This window comes from Dromaius novaehollandiae, chromosome 6 (assembly GCF_036370855.1).
Source record: "Dromaius novaehollandiae isolate bDroNov1 chromosome 6, bDroNov1.hap1, whole genome shotgun sequence".
In the NCBI taxonomy this organism is placed as follows: domain Eukaryota; kingdom Metazoa; phylum Chordata; class Aves; order Casuariiformes; family Dromaiidae; genus Dromaius; species Dromaius novaehollandiae.
Window position 1 is genome coordinate 25,779,336 of NC_088103.1, and position 26,944 is coordinate 25,806,279.

Sequence of the window (26,944 nt, forward strand, 5' to 3'; positions counted from 1 at the left end):
TACAGGCTCTAGGGATGAAGTGTTTTTACTGTGGGAGCTGTTGGGATTGGTCGTCTTGGAACTGGAAGGCTTTTGTAAGAAGGCTATAGCAGGGGGTGGCAGTGGATCTGTGCAAAGCATCCTTAAGTTTTAGCAATTCTGTGCTGCTGCAGCACTGTTTGGAGTCCCTCCTTGCAATGGAAGGAGAGAAATCAAGGAGCAAGTAGACTGTAGAAACAAGATACTGGCTTGCTCTTTGGAGTTCTTGTCCTGGGTCAGAGCATGAGGCAGCCAACTGTGCGCATAATTGACACTATTGCCATGCTGTAGCTGTCACTCCAAACCAGCATTTGATACATTTTAAAGCATGAAAGACTGGAAATAAATGCAGCAAATTGTTATTTTGGGAGATTTAACAAGCTGTTGAACCTTGAGAAAGATCTGATTGTTGGTACAAATCGTCCTTGGAAGACCTAAGGTTTTGTGTGTCTGTGCCTACAGGCAGATGTTCATATGACCTTGCAGCAGGAGATTTGTAATTCATAAAGGGATGTGTAAGGAAATCTTTCTATATCCAAGGCAGGTGGGAAGGCTCCCACCTGTGCAGGAATAGAGTAGAAGTCCTCCAGCTCATAAAAGAATGCAAAAAACCCCCCAAACTTTCAATCACAGCTCACTTCCTAGATAATTGAAGGACTACTTCTAGGTTTTCTATAGACTTACTGAGTTTTTCTGCTGTGTAGAAAAGGTAGAAATACTTGTTTCCCACAAGATATTGCTGGACTTGCTTTATGTCAAATGTTGGAGGAGAGTTAGGTGGAGAATGATGTGGCTCTGGGCCAGTTGCTCTGTTGCCAGCTTGCTTTGCTGAATTTTCAGCCCATGCTATTTTTGTCCCTAGATGCATTGCTCAGGAATGGCCTGGCACCCAGAAGTTGCAACCCAGCTAGTCCTTTCCTCTGAGGATGACCGCTTGCCAGTGATCCAAATATGGGACTTGCGTTTTGCTACCTCTCCTTTGAGCCAGCTGGAAGGGCACATGAGGTAAGGGCCTGCTTGTCATGTTGCCTTTTCAAGGATTTCCATCTTTAAAAGGAAGGCAGCTGGGAGACTGGGCTTTGGCAAGCTATGATGTTTTTACAGGCTGCTTTGTTTCACCGATTGGTCTGGTTCAGGCAGAGATGAGAACCAGCATTTTTGAGCTTAAGTGCAAATGTATTCTGCTTTCTTGTTGACAGGACAGGAAAGTGGGTTGGGTATGGAATATGACTGTATTTTCTTTCTGCTCTATTTTAGGGGAGTTCTGTCTGTCTCTTGGTGCCAGGCCGACCCTGAACTGCTGTTGAGTAGTGCCAAAGACAGCCGGATCTTGTGCTGGAACCCAAGTATGGGGGAGGTACGTAACCACAGCTGGAAGTATGCATTGGCTGCCTTTCGCGGAGCTGTGTGCCATGCTATGCGTGTGTCCCTTCTCTGTATTTCTGTGGAGTACTGATGTCATTTCCTCCAATATGTCTTCTGCACTCTTCCTGTCTGAAGAGAATGAGGTTGTTGTCCATGTCCAAACTGAAAACAACAGAGACTCTCAGATATTTCCTCTAACTGTATACAGAGGTCACAGAAGGAGGAAAGCTTTAACTAAAACTTAGTTTCAGCTAATTTTGATTGCTGTTATTTTGTTCACATATGTAGTGGTTCCTGTGTCCATTTGTTTCTTCTTCCTCCTTCTCCTAGGGTATTCAAAAACTGGCAGAAACTTCAAGGAGAATGAGGAGCATTTGTTAGGGAGCAGAACAGTGTAACTGAAGATGTGTACAAACTTTTTCCATAGTACAGTGGTTTCACACGTGTGTTTATCTAGTCGTGTATCTCAAAAACACCATCTTTGAAACATTTAGGCATCACAACAGTTTTAAACATTTAAAATAAGGCTGTGCAAAAATGTTTCTGGATAAAACTGAATTTTGAACTTTGAACAAAATTCACTTAGTTGATCTCAATGATAGCATGGGAAAAGTACTCTAACAATATTAACAAATTCCAGCTAGGAGCCCCAGATCAGATGCATCTCATGGGACAGTTTCACTGAGCTGACCACCTTTGCCTTGGAGGCACGGAGAAAAGTTAAGCCATTTTTGTAGAAAGCATGAAATGCTGCTGTTGCGGCTTCGTGGGATTTGATGATCACTCTGTACCGATGTCTAATGACTAGAAGAGAATCTGACTCTGAAACTTTCCTGGTGTCTATTTGTTACTAAAATCTTTTCACTGTGTTTTAGGAGGAGAACTTAAAAGCCAATTTTAGTAAAAGTGGCTTGTCTTTGTATGCATGCTGCTGTAGATTTGCAGGGTCCAAAATTAAGTTAGACATTTATGCAGAGATTATCGTTAGGGGTCTGTTCTTGACTTAGTGCCAATCTTTAGCACTGATTAGAAAATTTTCAGATGATACAAAAACTGGGAGGGTTCTGAACAGTAAGGACGGGGAAATTATAGAGTATGGCTGATCTCCTGGTAAGCTGTTTTAAAAAACTTTTTTGTTGTTGTTTAGCAATCTGTATTTTAATATAAGACAATGCAAGATTGTATACTTGAGAGCATAGAACACAAATCAAGTTCCTAGGCACAGAAACGTGAAAAGAAAGTTAGGATTCTGTGTCTCAGGAAACTATTTATCTGTGAGGCACAGAGGAAATCTCCATTTTACAAACTGTAGGTTTAAAGTCAAGGTTATATTAGTGAGCTGCCTAACATCATGCAGGAAGTCTGTGACTGGCCCTTGAATTGAACTTTGGATTTTTGAGGGCTGGACTAGAAACCTGTTGGCTAAAATATCCTTTGTAGTTCATTTGTACCTTTTACCTTGTACCTTGTACCTCTTTTGCCATTCTACTTTTTTTTCCTGTAGCCTTTCATTTTCCCTATCAAGTTTGTTATTCCAGACAGTCCTTTTGGTTTACATGTTCTTACTCCTGACATCTTTTTGCCTATTGGCTTATGTTTTTCTGGCCATTGTTTTTGATGCGTCTCCTTGAATTAACAGCAGGTGCCACAGTTAAGCACTCTGGTACAGTAATACTTAGAGCAAAACTGACTTGTTGCTTATTATTTTATTCTATGGTCAGAATATTGTTTAGCAGCTTTTCATGGCTTTCCACTGCTTGGGCTCAGTGCGTTGCAACTCTAATGTTGCAAATATATCCTTCAAGCAGCAAAAATAAGAGACTCTTATACATGGTGAGGTATAAATAAGGTAGACAAGTAAATTGAGGAGAGCAGGGGAATATTCTTATGTCATGTGCTTTTGCCTTCTCTTTCTGTGATAGGTGGTTTATGAGTTGCCCATTCGGAGTCAGTGGTGTTTTGATGTCCAGTGGTGTCCTAGAAACCCCACAGTCTTCTCTGCTGCCACATTTGATGGGTGGATCAACATTTATTCTGTTATGGGTGGGAGTTTAGAAGCTCAACAGAAGACTCAGGCTGACAAGGTAAAGTCCTGTGGACATCCTAGGGCTTAAGGCATTGGCAGCTTTTTATCTGGCTTCTAAGAATGTGAGAAGGATACCCATGTAACAGTGTGATTTTAAGTAACACAGTCATCTCATCCATGAGGATGTACTGCTGCTGCATGATACGTGTGAGAACCAGAAGCTAGCTGAATGAGGACTTAATATCCACACAAGTTCAGAAGGGCTGTTTGCCTGTGCTGCCTCTTGATAAACAGGTTTCTCAGTATCTCTTGTAAAATCCGTTAAAGTACATAAACAAAATCAAGTGGAGTTTTGATGATACATGTATTCTATGATTACTACTACTAGACTAGAACTAAAGCAGCACAGCTATTAGAGCAATAAGCTTTTCTTGCCATTAAATTGAAATTAAATCAATACTAGGTAATACAATGAATTTTCCTTTATTAGCTCCGAAGAGAATCTTAAAAAGTAGCTTATAAACCATAGTTAGTAATTTACCCCAAGTCAGTTGACTATAACTTGGAGCAGGTTAATATTTTGAAACTGAAACCCATTATTTAGCTGATGAATAGATGGCCAAACTCTGATCAAATTAAATGCCAGTGCTGTCTAAAATTTTAGTTTAATTCCTTCCATCTCTCAGCTGACAGATGTAGTATAATACAGGTTTTAAGAGAATACATATAAGCATGTTTGTGTTATTTATACAGTAATTTACAGCTGACTGAGTTCAATTTCATAGGATTTGCAAGAGACAAAATATTTTATGATGCAACAGCCATAGGAGATTAAGGATTTACGTAACCCATAGAGAATTTTCTTTATGTGTATTCTTCACGTGCATGTGATCACACTCCCACACTTCAAAACTGGAGAATAGTAGGGTAGAACAACTCCTAGATAAATAGAATAAAAAATAAGTACGTAAGTAGAAGATGACAACAATAGTTACAGAGACAAGGGAGTTCATGACCTTTTAAGCTTTCTGTCCTCTGAATTTGATGGTATCAGGACAAAAACCCTTTGTCAAAGATCTTCATTCTGATGTTTCTAGTACCTCCATAGCGTGTATTTATTTTTTAAGGTTTAGGAGGAGTTATCTGTTAAGTACAAGCTGTTACCCCAGGAAACGATCCGTTTCAGAATTACTTTCCACTAAAGTGACTCAGTGATGTGAAGGACAAAGCATCTAGGTCTTGCCTGTGATTCTTTGTTTGGCAAACTTACTTTGCTCAAACTTGCATTGTTTCCTTTCAGGTATGTCAGTCAGCCATTCTTTGGACCTGTGCCCTATGATCCAGTCAAGCTTGAATGGGATTCTCCTTTGCAAGCATCAAATCTGTGCCATCAATGTTAAAAACTGTAAACGCTTGCAAGCAGCATTGTGTATATAGTCAGTGACTTCCTAAATGTCAGAAATCAAGATCGGGGGCTAATTCTGATACGCTCTTGTCTAGGCAAGAAAGTCTGGAGAGATTTATTTTACCAGCCTCCTCTAAAGTCTTATAAAAGCTTGAGACAGTCCTTAAAACTAACACATTCCAAAGACTCTGACAACAGAAGGGCAGTCTGCATTCCTTTATGAGCAAAAAGAGAAATAAGCTGGGCAACTTTTGACCATATGTAATCGTTGCCTTGCATAAAACAAGTAATTTTGTAACTCCTGTGTTTATGAGCTGGGTGCTAGGCCAAGCAGTGTTTGTTAGGCAGTTTTCATCTTGCTAAGGAAAACTTTAAAATCTCTCAAGGTGAACCTTGCTTAAGAAATAATTTCCAGAACTGTTTGGAAATACTGTTTCTCTCACATAGGGGTTTGGTGGCACTCCAGGAAGAGGAGTTATAGCCTCTTTCTTCATCAGCAAGGAGGGTAACTAATGACTAAGCAATAGTTGAATGTACTTATACCCTACAGAGAGGAACAGAATTATATCTCACTCCCTTCTCCATTTGATCCCAGATCTCCTCCTCCTTCAACAACCTTGACCCCTTTGGCACAGGACAGACCCTTCCTCCTCTGCAGGTGCCGGAGCAAGTAGCTCAGACCACCTTGATTCCCCCATTAAAAAAGCCGCCCAAGTGGATTCGCAGGCCTGTGGGCGTTTCATTTGCAGTAAGTAAATGGAGCATCCTTAGCTGAAAATGCAATAGATTCTTCTTGTTGTGATGCAATCCATTTCTCGTGTTAGAGAAACCTTTTTATTTTCATGGTACTTGCTCTTTTTTGATGCCTGTGTAAGGTGCAGTGTGGTATCCCATGCAAGGAAGCTGTCTTGCTCTGTGTTCAGATACATTTTGAGCAGAGTCCTATAGCAGAGCATGTGAGTTTATAAGTAGGATTTATGGAGCTAAGGAAAGCCCATAAATCCTTTCCTTGTAGGCTGTGTGACATTCATTCCCTTTCTCCTTCTCTCTCTTTTTCTCCTTGCTATCCATGTATGTAATTTTCAAGCCCTTTCCTCTCTCTGTCTGTCTGTCTAGCACCTGCCATTCACATTATGGCTTTTAATCAGTGCAGCCTGCCTGTCCATTTCAGAAAAGAACAGTTCCAAACAGTATTTCTTCCTCTGTGCCTCTCTGGCATTTCCAATTGGCTATGCCTGACAGCACATACACAAGTGTTATGGTTGTCAGTGAGGGCTACTAGCCCTTCAGCTGAAGGGCTTGTGATGTGAACTCCTTCAGTGTCACTAACATCCATATGCATGTAGCTGTTTTTGTTCTTTGTGATCACAGCTGGAACTTGAGTCAACTTTGCCAAATGAAAAGCTGAGTGAGTTGTTTTTACCTTCACTTACAAGAATGCTTACTGTGTCTCCCTTTGTCCTTCTCAGTTTGGGGGAAAATTGATTACCTTTGGTCTTACCAAAGTTCCTGGACAGCAAGTGCAGCAGATTTGCCCACGCCAGGTGTTCATCAGTCAAGTCACTACTGAAACAGAGTTCCTGGTCCGATCCAGAGAACTGCAGATGGCCCTGCAGTCAGGCAACCTCCTCGAATACTGCAAGGGCAAGATCCAGACAGCCAAGCTGCAGTTTGATGAGAACCTCTGGAACTTCCTGAAGGTAGTATGGCTGTGGAGAAACCCAGATGTCAGTTTTTCTTCATTTCTGGGGTGGAGTGTGGCCATTATGCTTCTCTATAGCTATATATATTCCTGTTCTTCAAGATTTTAAACTGAACTAGATAAACTAATTAATCTTTTATCTAAAGAAAAGCTTTGGCAGTTGAAGTCTTGGAGGCTGCCTTATTTTTTCAGTTGGAACGGTCTTTTCGGTGGACTGTTTTGGGCTTTCTGTCAATACGCTAAACAGAATTTTCTCATCTCAACCTACAGCCATACTGTATTTGCTACCCGTAGAGCTCTACCCTATTCATACTCAAGACAAAGTCCAAATGGGCAATGAGGCTACCCTATAATGAGGGAGAGAGCTGTGACAGCATGAGAACTGCCTTACAGCCCTACATAGGTTGGTGGTTCTGTTGACAATTTGGTATTTATGAGAGTGCAGTAGTGAGAAGTGACCACCCTTCTGGAGAGACAGGGCTAGTGGACTCTTAGCCTTGATAGCACTGCACAGACACTCATGGACTCATGTTTGTGTGTGTGTGGGGTGGTGGTGGTATCTTTTGCATAGGGTAACACTTGCATGTGGAATTGAGTCTCTCGAACAGGGTGTCCAGGTGCTTTCCAGGTGATGACAGAAGTCTCCATTGCAAGGATCATTGCAACAGTGTGTTCAGCTGTGTCAGATGAGACAGCTCAAACTGTTTGTTCTAATGAATTTGGGTGGTCTCATGGTCCTGTAAGAGCAGTCAGGATATGCAAGATCCATTGCTATTGATTGTCTTGAACTACAAACCAAGCATCTTAACTGTGTACAGAAGACTGCCCTGCATGGTCATTTCTGTACCTGCAGGAACAGTTTCTACTGACTATTTAAAAGTTTCTCATCTGTGTACAATTTGGTCAATTCTACAGTAGGAACTGCCTGGGAGAACTGCTGAGACAGACACATTCTCCTCCCAGGATGTTAATCACACATTGAAGCATGCAAATAGTGCCCATCCATTTAGCAGTGGGAACCTGTGAGAATCCCTAGAAATGTCTGAAATTCCCACCTGGAGAGTTTCTGTAATAATTAGTTAAATACTTTGTTGTGAAGCTCCAGCTAGGAGTTCAGGCAACCACTCTGTCTCAGGTTGGTCTGTTGTCTCAAATCAGTGCGTTGTTTTTATGTGGAGATTAGCTGGAGAATTCTGGGACTGTCCAGGGAATTAATAAGCAAGAGTGCTGGATTTACACAGAGGCATAGCTCTGATACGCAGCTACACCACAATTATAACTATGTGATAAACTCGAATTTTACCTTCATATCACAGTTATAACTTAAATTCCATACGTTTTAGAATTTAAGTCAGCACAGTACACAATAGTCACTAGGTGGATTTGTCATAGTTGGGTCCATTATCTGAGCTCTAAACTTTGCTGCTGCAGAAGTAGCCAATTGTTGACAGCATGTAGATATCTAGGATTTTACAGATTTTCTTGTCTTTTTCAATTTCCTTTGGGACCCAGGTGAATCTGGAGCAGGAGTCCAGGACTAAACTCCTCAAGTTGCTGGGCTACAGTAAAGAAGATCTGCAGAAAAAGGTGAGGGGTCTACAATAGAGAGAAACCTATACAGGGCTAAGGCCACTGAAGGAGAGTTGCAGGGTCCCTGCTGGAGATGAGTGAGTGATCTTGCATCACATGAGACACTCAACTATATGAAATTTCAGGTGAGGGGTACCTCATCCCCCAAGCTGAAACCTAGTGCAATGGTCAGGGAACATAAGCACAGATCAATCTATAGTTTCTTTTGGGACTACAGATGGGATGCTGGATCAGTCTGGAATCATTCCTTTCCCCTCCTTACCTGGAGCTCTACTAACACCTCTTGGTCTTGCATACCACTCTGAAATTGTTTTTCTAGATCTTAAATAGTAAAGCTGACCTAGATGTGATGGGTATGATCGTGAAACCTCTGCTGAGATCTGAGGCCTTCTCCCCACAGCTGAAAGATTAACTGCTTATCCCAGAGATCTGCTTTGAGAGGGTGATGTAGGAAGATGAAGTTTGAAAAGACTGTTCAGATCCTTTCTTCTGATTGTGCTGGGCCCAGATCTCCTGAATTCCTATTAAAAAGCAAATGTTGGCACCTGTAAGAATATAACCATAGATGTGCAGGATCAGACCAAAGGAACCTTGAACCCAATATCTTGCCTCTAGTTGCTGATGCTCAGAGAAGTGTATAACAACATGGCAGTTGTGAGAGCATTCTTCTAGCTCCCAGCTGTCCGTGCCTCAGAGAATTCCTCAGTGATAAAGTAAGTGATAGATGAAGGCAGTCTGGCATAGCACTGATGGAGCTGCAGGGGAAGAGACTCTTGCAGCAGCATGGTCTGTGTCCTTGTGAAAGGGACAAATAACTTCTGCTACATAACTAGGCAGGAATAGTGAGAGGTGGAACTTTTCAAAGAGGTGAAAGAGCCAGGGGAATTGTCTGCAACTTACTGGTCAGTTGGCTACTTTGCTGCCCATGTGTTTAATTTTAACAGGGGCTTCACCCTGTGAATGTCTGTTCCTTTGTAGATCTCCTCCTGTTTGAGTAATGGGATACCAGATAAACAACCCCTTCCTGAGGCAGATGACAGGAATGCTGTGCAGCCAGGTCAGGTATGTCCTGTACATTTTGCCAGTCTGGGAAAAGAGTGGAGGGCAGAATGAATGGGAAGGTTTAATTCCAACCACAGGTTGTTGGGCTCAATGCAGGAATCGCAGAGGGCAGTTCACAGGCCTATCAGACCCCCACAGGGTCAGACTAAACGATCATAACGGTCCCTTCTGGCTTTAAAACAAATCAGCGAATGATGAAGATGGACTCCTGGCTGTTAACACTGCAAGAAGGCTTGCTTCACCAGTGCTGATTTCTCCAGTGATAGAATTAGCCTCACCCCAACTTAACTTCATCCTACAGTTCTGGATTTCCTCTATGAAGCTTCTGCTGTGGTATTTCTTTTGCATTTCTTTCCTTTTCACTTCTGTCCTTTGAAATGTATTTTCACATGATTTTGGGATGTCCATCTGCAGGTGCCTTCCAGGGCCTGGTTCAACATCCACCATAAATTTTGCTCCTCTAAGGTATATAAAGCTGCTCCACTCAAATTAGCAATTTTTTTCACAAACTTTAAACACTTGCTGAGATAGTCTAGGGGCAGCAGTTTTGTCTTGCATTTCTGTAGAGCACCGAGCATGGCTGTGATCCCAGCTGTTAATTACAGGTATTGCTTGTGGGGCTCATTCCTATTCCATCCAAAATTGTTCAGCTTAATTAAGGGCTGGCAGTTGAATGGATGAATGCTGGCTAACAATACCGTTGTCATTGCATGTTTTACACCAGCAAACTTCGAAGGTATGTCAGTAGCAGCGCTGTTCTTATTGCTGCCTCACTGAAGCTATATGGATTGATAGAACAATGACAGGAGGCATGAATGGTTTCCAAGCTGAAATCTGATTTACATGAGCATTCTCAACCAAGTGGGGGAGCACCCCATCCCACTCTGTAATCCACTAAACTGTTTTGGGCAGGGGCCCATGTGTTCAATGAATTAACTTCTTGTGCTCTTTGCACAGCTTTTGATAAATTCCAGTGATGATGTAGCTGCTGTTTCCTCCTCTTCAGCCTTTTTTGACAACCTCATCCCACAGGATATGAGCACTTTGGAGATTCCTGTCACAGCAGGTGTGTTACATGAGGTGTGCTTCTGCCCTATTTTAAGGAAAGGGGAGGAGGGAAAACCTGAAAATGGTGGAGAGCAGGAAAAACCTGGTCCATTTCAGCACCAGAAGAATACTTCTAAAACTTGTGATCCATCCCAGTGTCTTGCAACATCTATCAGCATTTTGCAAAAGAATATTCTTCACAGATAAGAGACCCATGAAGAGTATGGGAAAACCTCCTAGGTAATAGGAGACTTGCTTTTAAGTCGGTGATTTCTTTGGAGATACATAACCTGATTTGTATTTCCAAATCTTCCTTTAGCTGGACTTCCATAGGTTATTGTTTTTTACTGCCTATTCTTTAAAATGAGCATGATTAATGTATCTGGGTGGTGCCCCTGTGGCTTAGATCTGCTTTCTCACCTCTACAGATACTGATGGACTCATCAGCCAGGCCCTCTTGCTGGGGAATTTTGAGGGTGCAGTGGAGCTGTGTATGCGGGCAGAACGCTTTGCCGATGCTATTATCTTAGCTATTGCTGGTGGAGAGAACCTCCTAAGGGAGACCCAGAAGCGCTACTTTGCCAAACGGAAAACAAAAATCTCCCTGGTAAGTGATAGTCTGGTATACCTGCCGAGCAGTGGAAGGTGTGTTTGACACCTTGGCAGATGTTTGTCTGAATATGTAGAAATGCTTTGGGGGGAAAAAGAAATGTCACCAGTCTGTGCATCTCTTTTTGGCTTGATATTTTTTCCTGTTTGCTTGATACTTTTATGACAATTTCATGCTACCCACTTAGAATTTATGTTCTCTGTTCCTTTCTTTTTGTATAATGGTTTCTGCCTCAGCTCCCTATGCCTGTAACCTGTGGAAAATACTATCCTTTTAAGGCTCTCAGCTAGGAAGGTCCTAGCTTACTAATTGCCAATTGGAGAGTGTAGCAGGGGTCGGTCTGTCCTAACCCAGTATTCCTAATCATCGATACTGGCTGCTGTGAAAGAGAATGTGTGTTAGCTAGATCTTTGGTCTGGCCTAATGTGGCCATTTTCATATTCTCTCATGTGCTTTGGTGGGCCTTTTTTTTTAACCTTCTTTCAAGGCATCAGGTTTCCAACTGTTGATGCTGGGGTGCTGGGATTGGTGGACCTTAACATGCAGAGAGGTAGTTGCTGCATATGATGAAGCATGCCCAAAAGTGAGCTATCAGTATGGATGCCCTTGCTCAAATAGACAGCATATCTTAGTCTTCAGTGACTGACAGGCTGCCTTCTTCCTTTACAGCTTCTTTCCTCCATTGTGCAACAGAACTGGCAAGATATTGTTTGCACATGTGATCTACAGAACTGGAAGGAGGCACTGGCCATCTTGTTAACATACTCAAAGCATGAGGATTATACCCAACTTTGTGGTATGCAGTTACTCTGTTTTGATAAGGTTTCTTTTAGGAAAGGGCACCTCTGAACTGTTTACAGAAAGAAGCACATCAAGTTGAGGAAAGACAGCAGTTCTTACACATAACAGAACTTGCAGGTAGCTGGAATTCGAAATCAAGTGTGGACTGTTGAGCTAGGGGAATGAGTTATGCGCATTGTGTCTGAGAGTAATGGTGTATAATGAGACATGCTGGTATTTCCTGCCACCTGCACCAATAGCTTGGAAAGACCAGGGTAGGTACCGGGCTAAAGCACTAAGAGAGGGTGATATTTATTGTTTTATTTTGGGGGAGAGGGATTTCCTTGACAGAAGAAGGTCAAGTCCTCCCCATGTGGATGGGGTTTCCTCTGCAGATTCCTCTCCCTTCTAAGCTCATAAACTGGGGTTGATGACTGATGGCTTCAGTAGTTTACTCAGTCCTGTTTATAGTCAAATATGCTCAGCAACTGATGGTTCTGAGAGTCGGAGTTAGGGGACAATCCAGTGACCGAATCTGAAGAAGTTACTCAGATTGCTTGTCTGGTAACTAGCCTGTGGCTGACAAAAAGAATGGCTGAGTGATTTTGGAGAAATGCCAGTACTTGGTACAAGTAAAACAAGGGTACATGAAATGCAAGAAAACATGTCATCTTGCATGGAACAAATTGTAGGGGTGGAAAATGACTGTGGTGGCGATAATGAGAAAGCTCCAACTCCCCTCTATCTCCTTGCTTTTGCCAGACGTTGATAACTACCAGGTTACCAGCTGTCTGTGGTACTGTATACTACTATTGCATGGAGAAGCCCACACGTCTTTTGAAAAAGAGGGTTGGATTTTGTTCACTAAACTCCTCTGTCTTTTTTAAGGATTTTCCTTTATTTTATATGTCTGGGCAGGCATATAAAAATGGACAGACATATAAAAATGAGGGTTTTTTCCAACCAAATTGGCTCTGTGATTCCTTAATGGTGTCCGTTTCTCTGCGTTATCCTAGAATTAGGTGCAGTTCTTAAGTTGTCAAAACCTTTTCATGCCAAGCCCCAGAGTAAGATTGCTGAGAGAACCTCAGGGTTAAAGAGATCCTCAGAAAGAGACAGTTAAATGTCAACTGTGCTTCTTCCTCTGTAGACATGCTGGGTGCCCGCTTAGAGTTGGAGGGAGATGCAGCCCTGTCCAATGATGCCTGCCTCTGCTATATCTCATCAGGCAATGTGGAGAGGTTGGTGGAATGCTGGGTAAAAAACCATGAGACTTCGTCACCCCTTTCCCTGCAGGTACAGGTGCTGTGATGTTGGTTTGACACATCTCTAGGCCAGTCTGGTAGCGCCACTCTGTTTGCATTATCCCATCAAACAGGATATTTGACTTCTGGCAGACAGTGCTGTCACCAAAGTATCTCCTTCTAGCCTGTATTATGGGGTTACAATTAAAGGAGACTTGTACTCTTAAATGATAAGGGGTTTGCTTAGAGGGTACTGATTACACTTCACATAAATCCAGCCAGAGGCAGGAGCTCTGGGCTGCCTGCCTGTCTTTGTATTTACTGTTGCCATCTCTGAGCTTCCATTTAGTTGGAGAAGTTTAGACTGTATCTGTTATCTGGCTGGTAGTTGCCTGGGAACACATTTCCTGCTGTGTTAATCATGTCTAACTGTAATACTCCTGTTATCTGGCTCTACTTTCATCCAGAACAGCCTCTGGCAAAATAACATCTAGACTGTGGTCTTCCGACTGCAAGCAGAATGATCGTGTATGGAAAGTCAGAGCAGAGCTTGAGAATGAAACCAGGGCTCCTAAGTCCTTCTAAGTCAGTGTTGTCTACCTGTTATACTTAAACCAATCCTGGCCAAGTCACTAACCTCTGTTGCGTCCACCAGTCACTATAATGAATAAGACAAGTCTTCCACTCGGATACCTGCAGATAATATTCTCTGATACAGAGGTCCCTGACCCTGCTGCCCCACTAGTGATTGGCAGCAGCAAAAAGACATCTTCACCATTCCTGGTTATGTCTGAAACTGGCCTTGTCCCTATCTGTTATCAGTCAGTGATACTTATATCATTCCGCAGTTACAAACATTACTTTGATTTCTAGGAGCTGAAGGAGATCAAATAACTAAAGACCTTCTGGTTGTTCTGTCAGCAGTAGCAGTTTTTCCTAATTAATTTCTCCTGGTACCGCTTTAATGCTTTCTTTTCCAAACTGATATCTTTTAACTCATAGAATTACAGGAGTAAACTTCCTAATCAAAAAAAAAAAAAAAAAAAAAGGACACAGTTGATTAGAATGTCCTTGTGGCTTCTGATTTTTCTTTTTCTTTTTTTCCCTCCCCTTACCATGAAAGTGGCTGTGTCAGGGATTGCTTCTTGGTTCCTGTTTTATTCCACTAAGTGCTTCTGCTCCTGTGTTTCCAGCTCTGTGCGGAAAGGCTTTCAGTGATAGTATGTGGTGCCAAGTGGATTAACTTCTAATCACATTGGCCTCTGTGTCAGTTGAAAGTGGAGAAAGCCATCTGGCATTTTCTCAGCATGAGATAGACCAGTAAAGCAAATCAGATTCTGAGGGGTCTGTTTCTTCCCTGAGATTTTATTTCCCCACCTGCCTATTCAGGATCTGATAGAGAAGGTGATGGTGCTGAGCAGGTCCATTGAGATGCTCCGAGGCACAGCAGGGCCAGCGCCAGGCCCTGTCTTGGCAGAACGAATCACCCAGTATGCCAGCCTCCTGGCATCACAAGGATGCTTGGCAGCCGCGATGAATTATCTACCCAGCAGCTCTAAAGAGGTGAGTGAGAAACAGGTGGTTGTGGGACAGAGTAGCATGTGTGGAAGGGGGATACTTTCTGCAAAAGACTCATAAGCTTGGGTTTCTGCATCAGGACTTGAGGTTTCACCTTAGTTATGGTAACTTGAGGGTAGAGATTTTAGTTTTTCTAAGATGCAGCATTTGTCTTAATTTGCTTTTTTTCATAGTAGCTTTGATTTGGGGGGGGGAAGGAGAGGAACTATAGTGCTGTTAAATGGTTCCTGGAAAGCAGTGCTGGGAAGCAGCTTCCCAGGGAAGATGCGCCTAATCCTGAAACCGGCTGTTGGAGGAAGCGGAAGGGAATGGGGAGGTCACATTGTAGTTCAGAGCAAATCTGTTCAGTGTGCAAATGTGGGTGGGGAAATACCCTAAATACTGGGGGAGGGATCAGTGAAAGATGGTTGAGACTTTATCTGCTGGGGGAAGTGATAGGTGGTCTCCCAGATCCTGTGGCTTGTGGTTTTTTCCTTGTGGTTATTGGAGAAATGGTTAATTCTGCAGGTTGATGCTCAGTGTTTTTGGTCAGGGTCTGCTTTGAATGCCTCCACAGCATCCTCAATCTGAGGCTTCCAAGGCACTTCCCTAAAGTGTAGTTTGTTTCAGCTCCTGATCCAACAGCTTCGTGACCGGCTGTTCCATGCTCAGGGAGAGAATGTGGCTGATCAGCAGCCACCACCTTTCCCCTACGCTCGTGTCCATGTAGGTGGTGTTAAACACACATCTCCAGCAGCCAAGAGCAGCTCCACCCCTGAAGGAGCAATCCACAAAGCAAGTCCCAGACATCCAGAGAAGGTAGGTCCTAAACTCAGGTGTTCATGGCCTGAGGGAGGAAAGCTACTGGACTGGGCGGGGTGGCATGTGAAATTCTGAGATGGTGCAGATTACAAGTGCTGAGGAAGACATGGCCCACAAGCCTTGAGCTGGCAGAGAGGGCAGCACCTAGTCTTGTGCTCTTTGCCACCTCCTGCCAACCATGGTGATGGTGGAGATCTTGTGTGCTCCTGAGAGCAGTGAGGCCTTTGTTCCAGTCTCTCCAGAACACTAACAGAAGCAGCATCTTCCCTTGACTGAGAAGTGAGAGGGATAGAGAGTATATCTGCTCATGTGTGTGTTTGCATGTGCATCCCCACATGTCTGTCAGCCATTATCAGGTTCTTTTTCATTGCAGCCCACCTACCAGTCATCACTTACCCCTTCAGCACCTGTTCAGCCTTCAGTGTCTTCCCTCTTCACGCCTCAGCCAGTGCCAGCAATGTCTGTGACTCCTCACAGTGCTGCACCTCCCCAGACCAGTGCTGGTCCACAAAAAAACATATATTCCAGAGGGCCCCCATACCCACAGTACAACTTGGGCTTGGCTCCGGTGGCAGTTCCAGGGCCAGGTAAGCATTGTTTGTCATCAGTTTTCCCAGTGTGCTTCAGGCTTTTTTAGACCAAAGTCGTCGGCAAAGGAGGCTGCTCTGCCTCTTCCTCATGGGTCCGTTGTACTTGCAAAGAACAAGTCAGCTGTCAAAGTGCCTTCTCAGTGCTTCTGACACAGCTGGTCTTAGCAACTGTGCTTTACTTGCAGCCATGTTAGCTGCAGATAGGGGTGGAGAAGCTGCTGCTAACTTCATGACAGGGTTTGTTCGACTGATGTAGCCTGACTTATAGGGGGATACCCCTGATCCTGAATCTTCTAGGGCATGGCTTGGAGAGGGAATGCTTAGTGACACAAGGGAGAGCAATTGGAGTAGCTTGGACATGGAATAAGTGGTGCTGATACATTCTTTCTCATTTGTAGTGCTGTCACAGTCTCAGCCGTTCAGCCCAGCCAGACCTGCTGGTCCAACTCCCTTCCCCAGCCAGCCTCCTCTATCAGGACAGGCCATGGCCATGGCATCTCCTGGTGTGCCACCGCTCGGACCCACCCTCTTCACTTCAGCCTCAGTCCCATCATCTCAGCTCCCTGCGGCTTGTCCTCTCCCTTTGGCAAGCCAGTCTCCTCTTGGTTTCTCTTCAGCACCGTTCAACTACCCCATGAACATGGGTTACCCTCAGGGAGGTCCTGGAGCTCCGTCTGCTAAGCCCCTGGCAGCATCCAGCATTCCTCCACCTCCCACAGGTAAATACTGCTTGTGTGGCATGTATCCAAGGCAGTCCTGGATGGGGTTTGCAGTACTTAATGGACATTGGCCTGCTGAGCTCTGATCTGCCACCATAAAGGCTGGATGTGGTGCTCTGTGGGGTTGACGTTACAGGTATGTTGTGCTGTGTCTTGCTGTGGTGATGAAACACAGGGATGGTGACAGTTTCAGGCTATTTGGCTGCTCTGTTCCCCAGGCTGTTGTTATAAAAGTACTGTCTCTTCAGGTCCCCAGCATTCCCTGAGTAACCCTTCACTCCAGAGGAATCTGCTCTGACTGAAAGGGTGGTGGTTCCCAGGAAATGCTGTCTTAGACCCTGGTGAAAGGCTTGCTGCTCTCATCTCTGCTTACATTACTTAATAAATGCGTTTGAAATGTTGAGAGAGCAGGGCGGTTCTTTTCTCTCCATGGGACACCCGTTACCTAGCTTCAGGATAAAATTCCTCTATCTGCTTGCTCCAGTGCACCCAGTTGCTTCCTGTTGCCATGAAGTGCTTGCCCGGGAATCTCTGTCTGAACTCAATCTGAATGCTTCTGTGCAGTGCTCTAGATCTGGAGCCTTTCCCCTCTGGGTCTGTGGTTTGAATCCAGCCCAGACTGCAAGTCCTGTGAAGTTCCCACTAGTACAATGAAGAAAATGGAGAGAGTTGTTGGAACTAGTTCCCAGTGGATGGGCAGCCCCTCTTTCCAGTTCCCACAACATCAGCACAACTGGTGCTTGTTAATTCTTTGTTTTCTGCCTCGGGAAGGATTTGGCCAGGCTGTGGAGACCCCTCAGAAAAAGACTAATGGTCCTTAGGTCTTTGAGCAGATGCTTCTCTGAGCCACACTTATTCTGAGAGTGAAAGAGTTGATGCTTTGTGGTTTGCCTCCACCTGGAATCCATCGCTAAGCTGGGTTTAAGCACGGATAGCAAATCCCACTGTGTGAAGCCTGTGGTGACTACATACAAAGGCTCTAAGCTTAGGCTGGACAAATCCCTTCTGAAAAGCTATCAGGGACAGCAGTCATGTACATTACCAATAAGTAAAAGCTGTTGTTGACACTGACTCTCACTCTTACTTCCACCCTGCCTTGATTTTCAGGTTTCTTCCCTTGGCTAGATCCACACTTGGATCGTGCAGGTAGTACACAGAGAAGCCTCCAGACCTGTGCGGGAGGAAATGTTGCTGCTTCCAGTGAAATGTGGGGTGTGTGTGTGCATGTGTTTGTGTGTGTGCATGCATGCTCATTGCTGTTCGTCATGTTCCTTGCATGCCTGGGGATATGTACAGCTTGGGTAGTGGATTTACCTGGAAACTAGCAAGTGACGTTTGGGGGTGGTGCAAGGGAATGCACCCTGTAAGAGGTACAATCCTGGAAGGACTAGAGCATTTTAAGTCTGAGTCCCTTCTGACAGCTGTTGGGCCAGGAAGACAGGGACAAGGGCCGTGCTCCTTTCTTGTGTCCCTAAGTAAGGAACAGACCTGCAGTTTTAACTCACCTCTTGTTTTCTCCCTGTTGTACTGCTAGCTTCATGGATGGCTTTACTTGTGCTTGTGTTCTTTCCAGGTGGGCTGGAAGAGGCAAATGCCAGTAAGGGCAGTGGTGGACCAGGGCTTCCCCAGAAGAATCTGGGGGCTCTGTTCCAAGGGGAATCAGAAAGCCTTTTGGACTTCAGTTACGGGGCAGGGTTTGGGTTTGAATCTCAGTCCATCTGCTGAGAGAAGTTGGACCCTCAAGCTTTTCTGGCTGCTGCTTTGTACTGATTTTTCTCCTTGGGGTTTGATGACAGAGTAGGTCTTTTCCAGTCTACGCTGTTGGTGGGGTAAGGCTCAGTGTCTTAGTGAGATGGTTCTGTACAGTGTCTGTTGCTTGTGTCATGTGACCATCTGCTAGGCACAGAGATTATCCAGGGAATCTCTAGTTATCCAGTTTGTTTAGGAAATCTGGGTACTGAGTACCCACTTGTGCCACCTAGCAAGCCCAGCTGTGTGGAGTAAGACCCTAGAAAAAAGGATTTCCCTTAAACAGAGAAACAAAAGATGATTCCAAGGCAGAGATATCTATCATTTCCTCAGGCTGAAGGTTTCCTGTGGTACTTCACTGCTGTGAAGTACTCTTACCCTGGCAGGCATTTGCCACGATTAGTTTTAATGGGAGTGAAAGGCATACCCAGATCAGCATGTGCAAATAGGTTTCCTTCTTCCTTGAGGCCTTGAGAGTGCTTTCCTGCCTGTGTGTGTGTGTGTGTTTTAGGCTGGCCGGAGTTTGTAAAGTCACTCAATTTGACTGGTCAAACTTGCTTTGGAAATTCCTGTAGCTGAATTTGTGGACAAATTCTCACTAACTTAGTGAAGAGAAACCTTTGTTTGTAGAAATCCCACGCTCTTGGAGAGTGTCAGGGACAGGATGAAAGACAGTAGTAACATGTTGGCTCATCTCTCTTCTGGCCAGGATAATCCCTGATTCCATCCAGTGACAATCTTGATTTTTTTAGGACAGGCATTGCTGGAGCCTGCTGCTGTGGGACACTCCTTCCAGGGTTTGAGAGAAATCCTCTTTCACCTATAGTGTAGGCAAGATAGTCAGAGTTTCATCCCAGAAAAATGCAATAGGGTTCTGTCATCTCATGTCTGATGACTTTAAGTGCCTGGCTTAAAAGACTATAGTTTAAATAGCTGTTTCCTCTGAGGATTCAAAGTGCCACTGAGCTGGAGCAGTGCCAGGGACTGCTAGGCCACATTCTCGGTGGGGGCCAGCGGAGTTCTAGGGCACAGAATCCCCAAGCTAGAAATAAGTGCCAACTTAATTAAACTTCTGATTCAAACTCATCAGAGAATGAGCCTTGAAATCATGGGAAAAGGGAGGGCAAAAAGAGGCTGCCAGAATTGTAATAATAAAGGTAATTAAAGTAATGAAGCACCTATTGCATCTTTCCCCTGTGATTTTTTTTTTTTTTTTTAAAGCTCAGTTCAGAATCAGTGTCTCATTAAGTGTGGCACTGAGCTCCAGAAATTCTTCTGATATTGCTTCTTAAAACTATGCCACTTTCTCACAGAATCCTCCCATCCCATAGGCTTGAGGTTAATACTGGGGTGACAAATAAAAAAAATACAATGGGGTTTTATCTAGAGATCTGGGTACCCTTAAAGAACAGCAGCAAGCAAGATAGTTGGAATTTGACCCTAGCAGAATGAAGTGTAGTCACAAGCCTTTGGATTTCATGTTGTCTGATGGATTTTTAATTGCCTGGAGTGAGGTTAAAAGCTAGTTACCACAGAAACATCTGCTGAGATATGTCTGCTCCCAAGGAATTTAACAGTTAATTCTGTTCACTTCTAGCTGGGAAGCCAGCAAAATTTCCCAAGCTTTGGTCCAGAACATGCTTTTAGAAGGGGAAAATTCAACCACAAATTCAATCCTCTCCTACCACAGCAACCTGCATTGCTATGGGCTGCCACCATGAGGCACTCCTGTGAGCATTGATGAGAAACCCTCTCTCACCTATAGCATAGGCTTTGCTGCAGTATCACAGCACTAGATTCTCTGGGGAACCCCCAGGCAGTCCCTGAACCCTGATGTGCACCCACATGCAGGTCCTGACCAAAGCTTGGGCCTGACTCTGAGGCCGACTTCTGCAGCCTATGCAGAATATGGAAAGCTTCAGGTTAACTGCAGAAAAAGCTGTGTGTACATGCACCAGGATAATCTGAGCAGATGTCACCTCATACAGTCTGTGCACATGCTTAGATGCTGCAAATGTAATTAAGAAAGAGAAAGGGAAGGGAGAACAGTTCTTGCATTGTGAGCTGGGCTTGAAATTCCTTGGTTGAAGTGTCTGAAAATACAGTGATGGGGAGGGGAAAGAAATCAGAGGTGTGAGTGTTTTTGCTGAGGGAAGTTCCAAACCATGAAAGCAACCACAAATTGCTACTCTAGCTGCCTTCTTAAAGTCTGACATCCATGTCTCATTCTCTGTCCTGGCAGCTCAGGAATCTTGGACTGATCCCTCTGCTGCAAGAGGAGGCCTTCAGAAGAAAAAGGTAAGCTTTCAGCTCAAGTTTCTGCTTGTTGTCTTGCAGCCAGGGACTTGCATGCAACAGCTGAATTCTGATAAATACTCCCTATTGCACTCAGCAGCTCTTCTTCCACATAGATCTGTCCAGTTCTGCACTGTGCACTCAGCTAAGGCTAGAATCCATCTGAGTCTTGTCCCTTTGCCATCCAGACTTGCATGCCATTCTCCAGGGTGTCTGTTTTGCATTTTATCATCTGTGGTGCTGCATTCTCTGTCAGTACTTCCCAGGCTGACTGCAGTTACTTGTTTCTAGAAATACAGATGTAAGCTCCTTATGCCCTTGCCCACCCACCTTTTTTGACAGGGGCTGGAGAGATCATGCTCACTTTACATCTGACAGTTGGGGGCAGCATTTCCCCTCAGCGCAGTGAGAACCACAGTGATTTTCCTCAGAAGCTGATGCCAACTGTGTGGCACCTTATGCTGGAAAAGTTGTAGCTGTGAGCTGCCTGCCCTGTTGGCCCTGCTGCACTCTGCCTTGTAGTGATTCCACTGGAGGACCTGTGAGCTGGGCTTTTTTGCAACATGCTCTTCATACCCCGTTTCCATCACTGCTGCCTGCTGGCAGGTGTGATGAGAAGCTTCTTTGGCACCATTCCCACCCCCACTCCTGTTCTTTAGCTTGGAACAGACTTCTAGCCCTTTTTCTGGCAGCATAGCTGGGAACCTGCTTCAGGCTGTGCTCACTACAACAGGATTAACCTCTTGTTAAAGCCATCTCCTTTTGATCTAGCCCTGTCGGAGAGAATCTATCCTGACTCTGGCTTAGTAGGGGCACGATGAAGTGTTTGCAAGAGGATTCTCCCCCCATGTTGTGGGATTTTCCCCAGTGCTTCCTCTGTTGGACACTTTACTGCTGCTAATCTCTACATTCAGGACTCGTGCCGTTGCAGAGCCAAGGCGGCTTTCAGAGGACCAGTGCTTTTGGGGGCAACAAATCTGTTTGAGCAATTTCAGTGGAGTTTTCTTGCTGTCGCTTTGCTGTTCATCTAGGATGTGAGAGGAAGGGCCCCATGCTCTGAGTCAGTGGGCTGAAAGAAAAGGGGTGTATTGCACATCACCTTAAGAAATGGGGACTCTGCAGTTTAGAAAGGATATTAAATTTGACTGGGGAGAGTGCGACCAACCCTCCTTCCTTGGACTTGGTTTTCTTGCAGCACTGTTTTTCTTTTTTTTTTTTTTTTCCCCTCTCTTCTCATTTTGAATCATTCCTGTTGCTGACAGTTGCCAGAGAAATTTACACCTCCAGCCCCCATCACAGCTCCAGTGATGAACCTCCCCACAGAGCTCCAAGGGATCCATCCTCAGCTCTCCAGGTTGCAAGAATGTGGCCAGTCACCCCCAGGAGCACCCAAGGAAGGCAGCCTGCAGGTACCCAGGGAAACTTGGGGTGTTCCTAAGGCATCAGCTCCTTGTCAAGTAGAGAAACAACTCGGCTTTTGAGATTCTTATTGCATGGCAGCTGCAAGGCTTATACCTGACCCTTTCCCTGGGTGTTAGAGGAATTGTTAGCATTGCTGCCAGGGTGGAAAATGACACCTAGACACGGCTGGGAGGGATGGAGGCCAGCCAGGCAGTCAGCCTGCTGGTAATCAAGAATCCACAGAGGCCTGAAGCTATACTGCAGTCTCAAGATGATAATATAACCCAGTGCTTCCAGGTGTTCTCCAAATTTTCCAAGGAGTGAACTTCTTTCTGTCTGTAGTTGCAAGTGGGGATTCTGCCTGCCCTGGTCTTTCATGCTCCTGTTGCATTCACTCAGCCACTTCTTTCTCTGTCAGTATCACCAGCTGCCCACGGAGAGGGTGGAGAGGAAGGAAGTGCCCCCTGAGCACCAGGGTCTGAAGACCACATTTGAAGATTTGGTGCAGCGCTGCTCTGCTGTTGCCACTGATCCAGTAAGTCCTCCCTTCTCTGCTCTTTAGCTTTTTTTTTTTTTTTTTTTTTTTTTTTTTTTTTTTCTTTCTTTCTTTCTGTCACAGATCTCTGGGAGGCACTTCTTTCCTTTGGCAAGGAAAAGAGAGGAAGAGTCTTCTCCTGTATTCAGATTAAGCTCTATCTGCTTTCTCCCTTCAGGCCCTATGCTTGTCCATCTTTTGGGATTGGAGATGTGTTCTCTAGCACTTATCCTCTTGTTGTCTCTCAAGTGTGCTTGGTTCTGTCCTCCTGGCTGTTTTCTCTGGGGAAAATAGAAGCAACACCCCAGGAAATCCAGTCCCTTTTTTTCACTGGGTTGACCTGTAGATAGTTCCTGCAGAGCTGACCATCCTCAGACCTTAGAGGGGAAGGCCTTAGAGGAAAAGGGCTACCATGGCTAGAAGAGAAAGCCAGACAATCTTTATTTTTGAGACACTGTAGTTTCTCCACCCTGGTTCCTGGAGGGCTATTGGCATGCATGCCATGTTGCATGAATGTATCAAGCTTGACTGTCTGGAACCAGAAGAACAGTGTTTGCAGCATTGTGTTAGGCTGCTAAGTCTTCCCAGACCTTGGGGCCACTATGAAGTCTCCCAGATGACCTCTGCTTAGTGGGTGTTGGGACTAGCACTTGAGTCTAAACTGTCAAGCCATCCTGGAATTAAACAATTTGTGTGTAGCTTCAGCTTGTTTGCTCTGTTCTTTCTAGGAGTACAGAGCAGCAATTTCTGGGAGAGAATCTAAAGGTTCCCTGTAGGGACAGAAAGGCTTGTTGGTTTGGACTCAGTAGTCCATAGCTCCAAGGTGACATGGAAGTTGAATAGCTGGGTTGACACAGCAACACATCTGAGCTTCTAAGTCCTTCCAGGCCTGTCTCATTGCTGCCCAGAGCCAACTGTTGCTATCCACAGTATTATTTACCTGTGAGTGGATTATCCAGGGTGGGGCTAATGTAGTCTGTCCCGCCAGAACTTCAGTACACAGCCCCTTTCTTTGGTCACCTAGTGGGGGAAGGATGTTCCCTCATCTCCTTGAGGAGACAGGGAACAAGCTGTTTCTTAGGTCAGCCAGGGTGAGGCTGTCTGAATGCCCAATGGGTCATTCAGTGGATGTTTCTCAATCTTTGGAAGCAGTTGCTCTGTCCTGTGGTGTGCAAGCACTAGCAGAAGAGAGGAATGCCTGGGCTGGGAGATGGGGAAAGTAACAAATCTAACTGCCTGTATAGGGGAGAGAGCACGTGCACATATATACATGCACACCAAGGGCATGGCATGCTGGCTTGTATCACACAGTCCCTGGCTGTGATCTGTGTGGCAGAGGCTGGGATGCAGCTGAATTGCAAGGGCCTGTGGGGAGAAGAGAGGAGGGAGGGATTGAGCCGGGTCAACTTGATTCTGGGAGGTGAATTCGAAGCCCTGGCAGAACCAACAATGCCTGTTTCACTTCAGAAAACTCGAAGGAAGCTGGAGGATACATTGCAACGGCTGGAGTGCTTGTACGAGAAGCTCCGTGAGCAGGTGGTAAGTAGGCACCACATTTCCCTGTAGTTCGGCTGGGTTCTCGATCTCTCCTCTGTGCTGTGTTGTGGGCCTTGGCTTCTGTCCCAGTGTTTTTAGCGCAAACAAATGAGGAAAAAAAAAATCAGAAAACCAAGAGGTTTCTCTCTCTTGAAAACAGCAAGGGGAGTGCCAAACTCTACCACGCTCCTTGAATCCAGTCCGCCTCATCTCCCTTCCCCCTTCACCTTGGCCCAGAGACTGTGTAAGGAAAACCTGGGGAGGAATTCGTGTGGTGCTTTTATCCCTGGGAAGTGTGCTGGCATACAAACAGGTTCCAGACAGGAACAGGCAACTTGTAAAGGAGTAATCTAGGGGTGGTTAATACACTAGGGGAACCTAGTGTAACCTCCAACTTGAAAAGCTTCTAAGCTGCTGATTCCAGCTGCTGGAGGGTTATATATCACGGATAGAATCCTTATAACATTTCCCTCAGTGTCTGTATTAGGCCCCAACAGAGACAGGATTTTGTGCTAGGTGGACCTGTGGCCTTCTAAAATGCATCAGATAGTCAATTAATGCTGAAATGTCATTACCTAGGACCCATGTTTACTATAATCCAGCACGAGTGTTGGATTAATGTATGTTTTGTGCTGGGAAACTCAGGGAGGAAGCAGGATACCCTTTACGCTAGTACCTGGTTCTGTAGGTTCTGTGTTTGGTGAGGATGAGGACAGCAGAAGGGAAGGGTGTGGAGGGAGAAGGCCTATGTTACAGTGCTGAGCATGCTGATGCATTTCTGCTTCCTCCCTACAGCTCTCTCCAACCATCCTGATGGGTCTCCATGAGATTGCCCGCTGCATTGAGGCTAGGAACTACCAGCAAGGTCTCCTGGTTCACACCCAGGTGGTGAGCAGCAGCAGTTTCAGTGAGGTGTCTGGCTTCATGCCTGTCCTGAAGGTCCTCATGACCATTGCTGGCAAGCTGAATGTCTAAAGTCTGGAGCAGCTGGTGCAGTGATGCACTGGTGGGCTCCCTTACCTGTTGATGTGCTACAGGTTGTGGACTCTTCCTCTGGATCTGGAGAAATAAGTCTTTGCCAGTGCCTGGAACCATGCTGGGCCAATGCACCTGGTCCCATCTACTCTCCAGACAGCCCACTGGGGCCTGGATCTCTTGGAGACTGTTCTTTCTCTTTCTTACTCATCTGAGGCTGCTTCCTAGCCTAGGGATCTTGATTTCAGGCTGTTCTGGTTGCACAGAGATCCTCCCAGAACTGCTCTGCATTAGCTTCCTCTTCCCTGTTCCCCCACCAGAGATGGGAAACTCCCCTCCCAGGCTGACACTACTTTTCACTGGGAGGCAAACAGGACTGGCACCTGCAGCACCACCAGACAGAAGAGCCTCAGGCTCTATTCCGTGCTCCTGTGTAAACTGGTCCTGGGTGACAGCTGGGCTCCCTTGGGACTTAAGCTGGAGTGTTCCTGCTCCATTGGGCTGCAGTCAGGTTCTCTCCTCTGATTCCTCTTTTTCCTTTGTTCTAATCCTTGACTCTCTCTCTCCCCTCTGCCCCCTTATCCTGCTACCACTAGGGCTGACTACCTGCGTGCTCTGGGCTCACTTTGGTCCTGTCTTACTTCTGCACTCAGTCCTCTCTTTTCATAGCCTTCTCTGCACCCTCTACACCCTCCTTTTTCTTTTTTTCCCTGTAAGCCCCAGGTTTGAACCTTTTCTGTTTCAGGCCCAGGACTGTTTCCCTGCTTCCAACTCTGGGGACTCTCCCATCCTCAAGAATGCTGGCAGGTTGGACTCCTGCTCAGTGTGCTCCTCCTCAGAGCCAGTAGCGTCCTGTGTTTGAGCTGAAAGCTGCACTGTCTGGCTCTTGGCCTTTTTCACTTCCTTTATGTTAGCACAGTTGGTCTGTTGCCAACCAGTGTTATCTAAAGGCTTCCCACATTGGGATTTCCAGACAGTCTAAGGGCTTTAGAAGCAGCAGGGGTTGTAGAAGTCCCTTAAAGTGTCCCCTTAAGCTGCTCTGAACAGCCCAGATTTGAGCAGGGGGAGACAGCTCATTGCTACAAGTGTGGTGGGTGCATTCTGCCTATAGTAATGGATATGTGTGAGGGTGGTTCTCAAAGGCTCCGTGGTACCACAATGATAGGAACGTGCTGCAGGGGGTGATGCTGTCAGGTCTTGAGGAGACAGGGCTGTTCTGAGGCTTTTCATCACTGTGGTGTTTCCTTTGGGCTGAAACAGATGAACGAAGCATATTTGTCCCGTGGGAGGAGTCTGGGAAGGCAGATGGGATTTTGGGGCACATCTGTGTGTGTGTGTGTGTGTCTTTTCCTCCCTCACTTACTCTTACCTCTTTCATACTAAACAGTATGAAATCCTTGGACCCTAGCTGGGACCAAGGCTTCTTCCCACCATTTGGCTACAGCCTGCCCTTACTTCCTCTGCTTGCTGCTTGAGTGATACTGCTATTATGGGCCCATGGTTCAGCGCCTTATGCGAAGCAGCCTGCTCTACCCTGAGACTTAGGAGGGAGGGTAGTCAGAAGAGGGAGAGAGCAGGGCTTACTCTCTCCTTGCCAGGTCAAAGTGCCTCCTTGTTGCTGCTGTGTTCTGTTGCCATTGCTGCAGTTTGATGCACTGAGAGATTACAGAACAGTGAAATAAAAGCTGTGTTTTGTGATGCTGCTAGCGTCTTTCATAGGCTTGGGCCTACAGGCAGCTGCCTGTCACCTCTGGCTTCAGTGGACTTGTCTCATGTGCAGGGCCACCCTCTGAGTTCTCAGCTATGGCGAGGGGAAGAAGTCAAAAAGGTTTGGGGAAAACTGGATTCTGGGCTCTGCTGGTGTGGGCAGCAAACATCCTGGTGTGGTAAGACCTCAGGCCTTACTGCCCAGGGCC

General features: G+C 45.5%; 1 protein-coding gene across 6 annotated transcripts in view; it reads left to right on the top strand.

Annotated features, from left to right (window-relative positions):
• The window catches only part of SEC31B (SEC31 homolog B, COPII coat complex component), a 35,844-nt gene extending 9,118 nt beyond the window's left edge, over positions 1 to 26,726 (top strand). For 4 of the 6 annotated variants that reach the window (XM_064513963.1, XM_064513961.1, XM_064513966.1 and 1 more), the window contains 21 exons: positions 881 to 1,023; positions 1,276 to 1,375; positions 3,306 to 3,467; positions 5,410 to 5,562; positions 6,284 to 6,514; positions 8,029 to 8,103; positions 9,085 to 9,168; positions 10,126 to 10,234; positions 10,644 to 10,822; positions 11,495 to 11,621; positions 12,756 to 12,901; positions 14,239 to 14,412; positions 15,037 to 15,225; positions 15,602 to 15,815; positions 16,217 to 16,537; positions 17,645 to 17,749; positions 20,529 to 20,584; positions 21,844 to 21,990; positions 22,401 to 22,517; positions 23,985 to 24,056; positions 24,849 to 26,726. In XM_064513963.1, the coding sequence (XP_064370033.1) occupies positions 881 to 1,023; positions 1,276 to 1,375; positions 3,306 to 3,467; positions 5,410 to 5,562; positions 6,284 to 6,514; positions 8,029 to 8,103; positions 9,085 to 9,168; positions 10,126 to 10,234; positions 10,644 to 10,822; positions 11,495 to 11,621; positions 12,756 to 12,901; positions 14,239 to 14,412; positions 15,037 to 15,225; positions 15,602 to 15,815; positions 16,217 to 16,537; positions 17,645 to 17,749; positions 20,529 to 20,584; positions 21,844 to 21,990; positions 22,401 to 22,517; positions 23,985 to 24,056; positions 24,849 to 25,028 (3,084 nt within the window). In that variant the 3' untranslated portion in view covers positions 25,029 to 26,726. The remainder of the gene's footprint in view (positions 1 to 880; positions 1,024 to 1,275; positions 1,376 to 3,305; positions 3,468 to 5,409; positions 5,563 to 6,283; positions 6,515 to 8,028; positions 8,104 to 9,084; positions 9,169 to 10,125; positions 10,235 to 10,643; positions 10,823 to 11,494; positions 11,622 to 12,755; positions 12,902 to 14,238; positions 14,413 to 15,036; positions 15,226 to 15,601; positions 15,816 to 16,216; positions 16,538 to 17,644; positions 17,750 to 20,528; positions 20,585 to 21,843; positions 21,991 to 22,400; positions 22,518 to 23,984; positions 24,057 to 24,848) is intronic. The other 2 variants (XM_064513964.1, XM_064513965.1) reach the window with 2 other exon arrangements.
• The last annotated feature ends 218 nt before the right edge of the window (positions 26,727 to 26,944 follow it).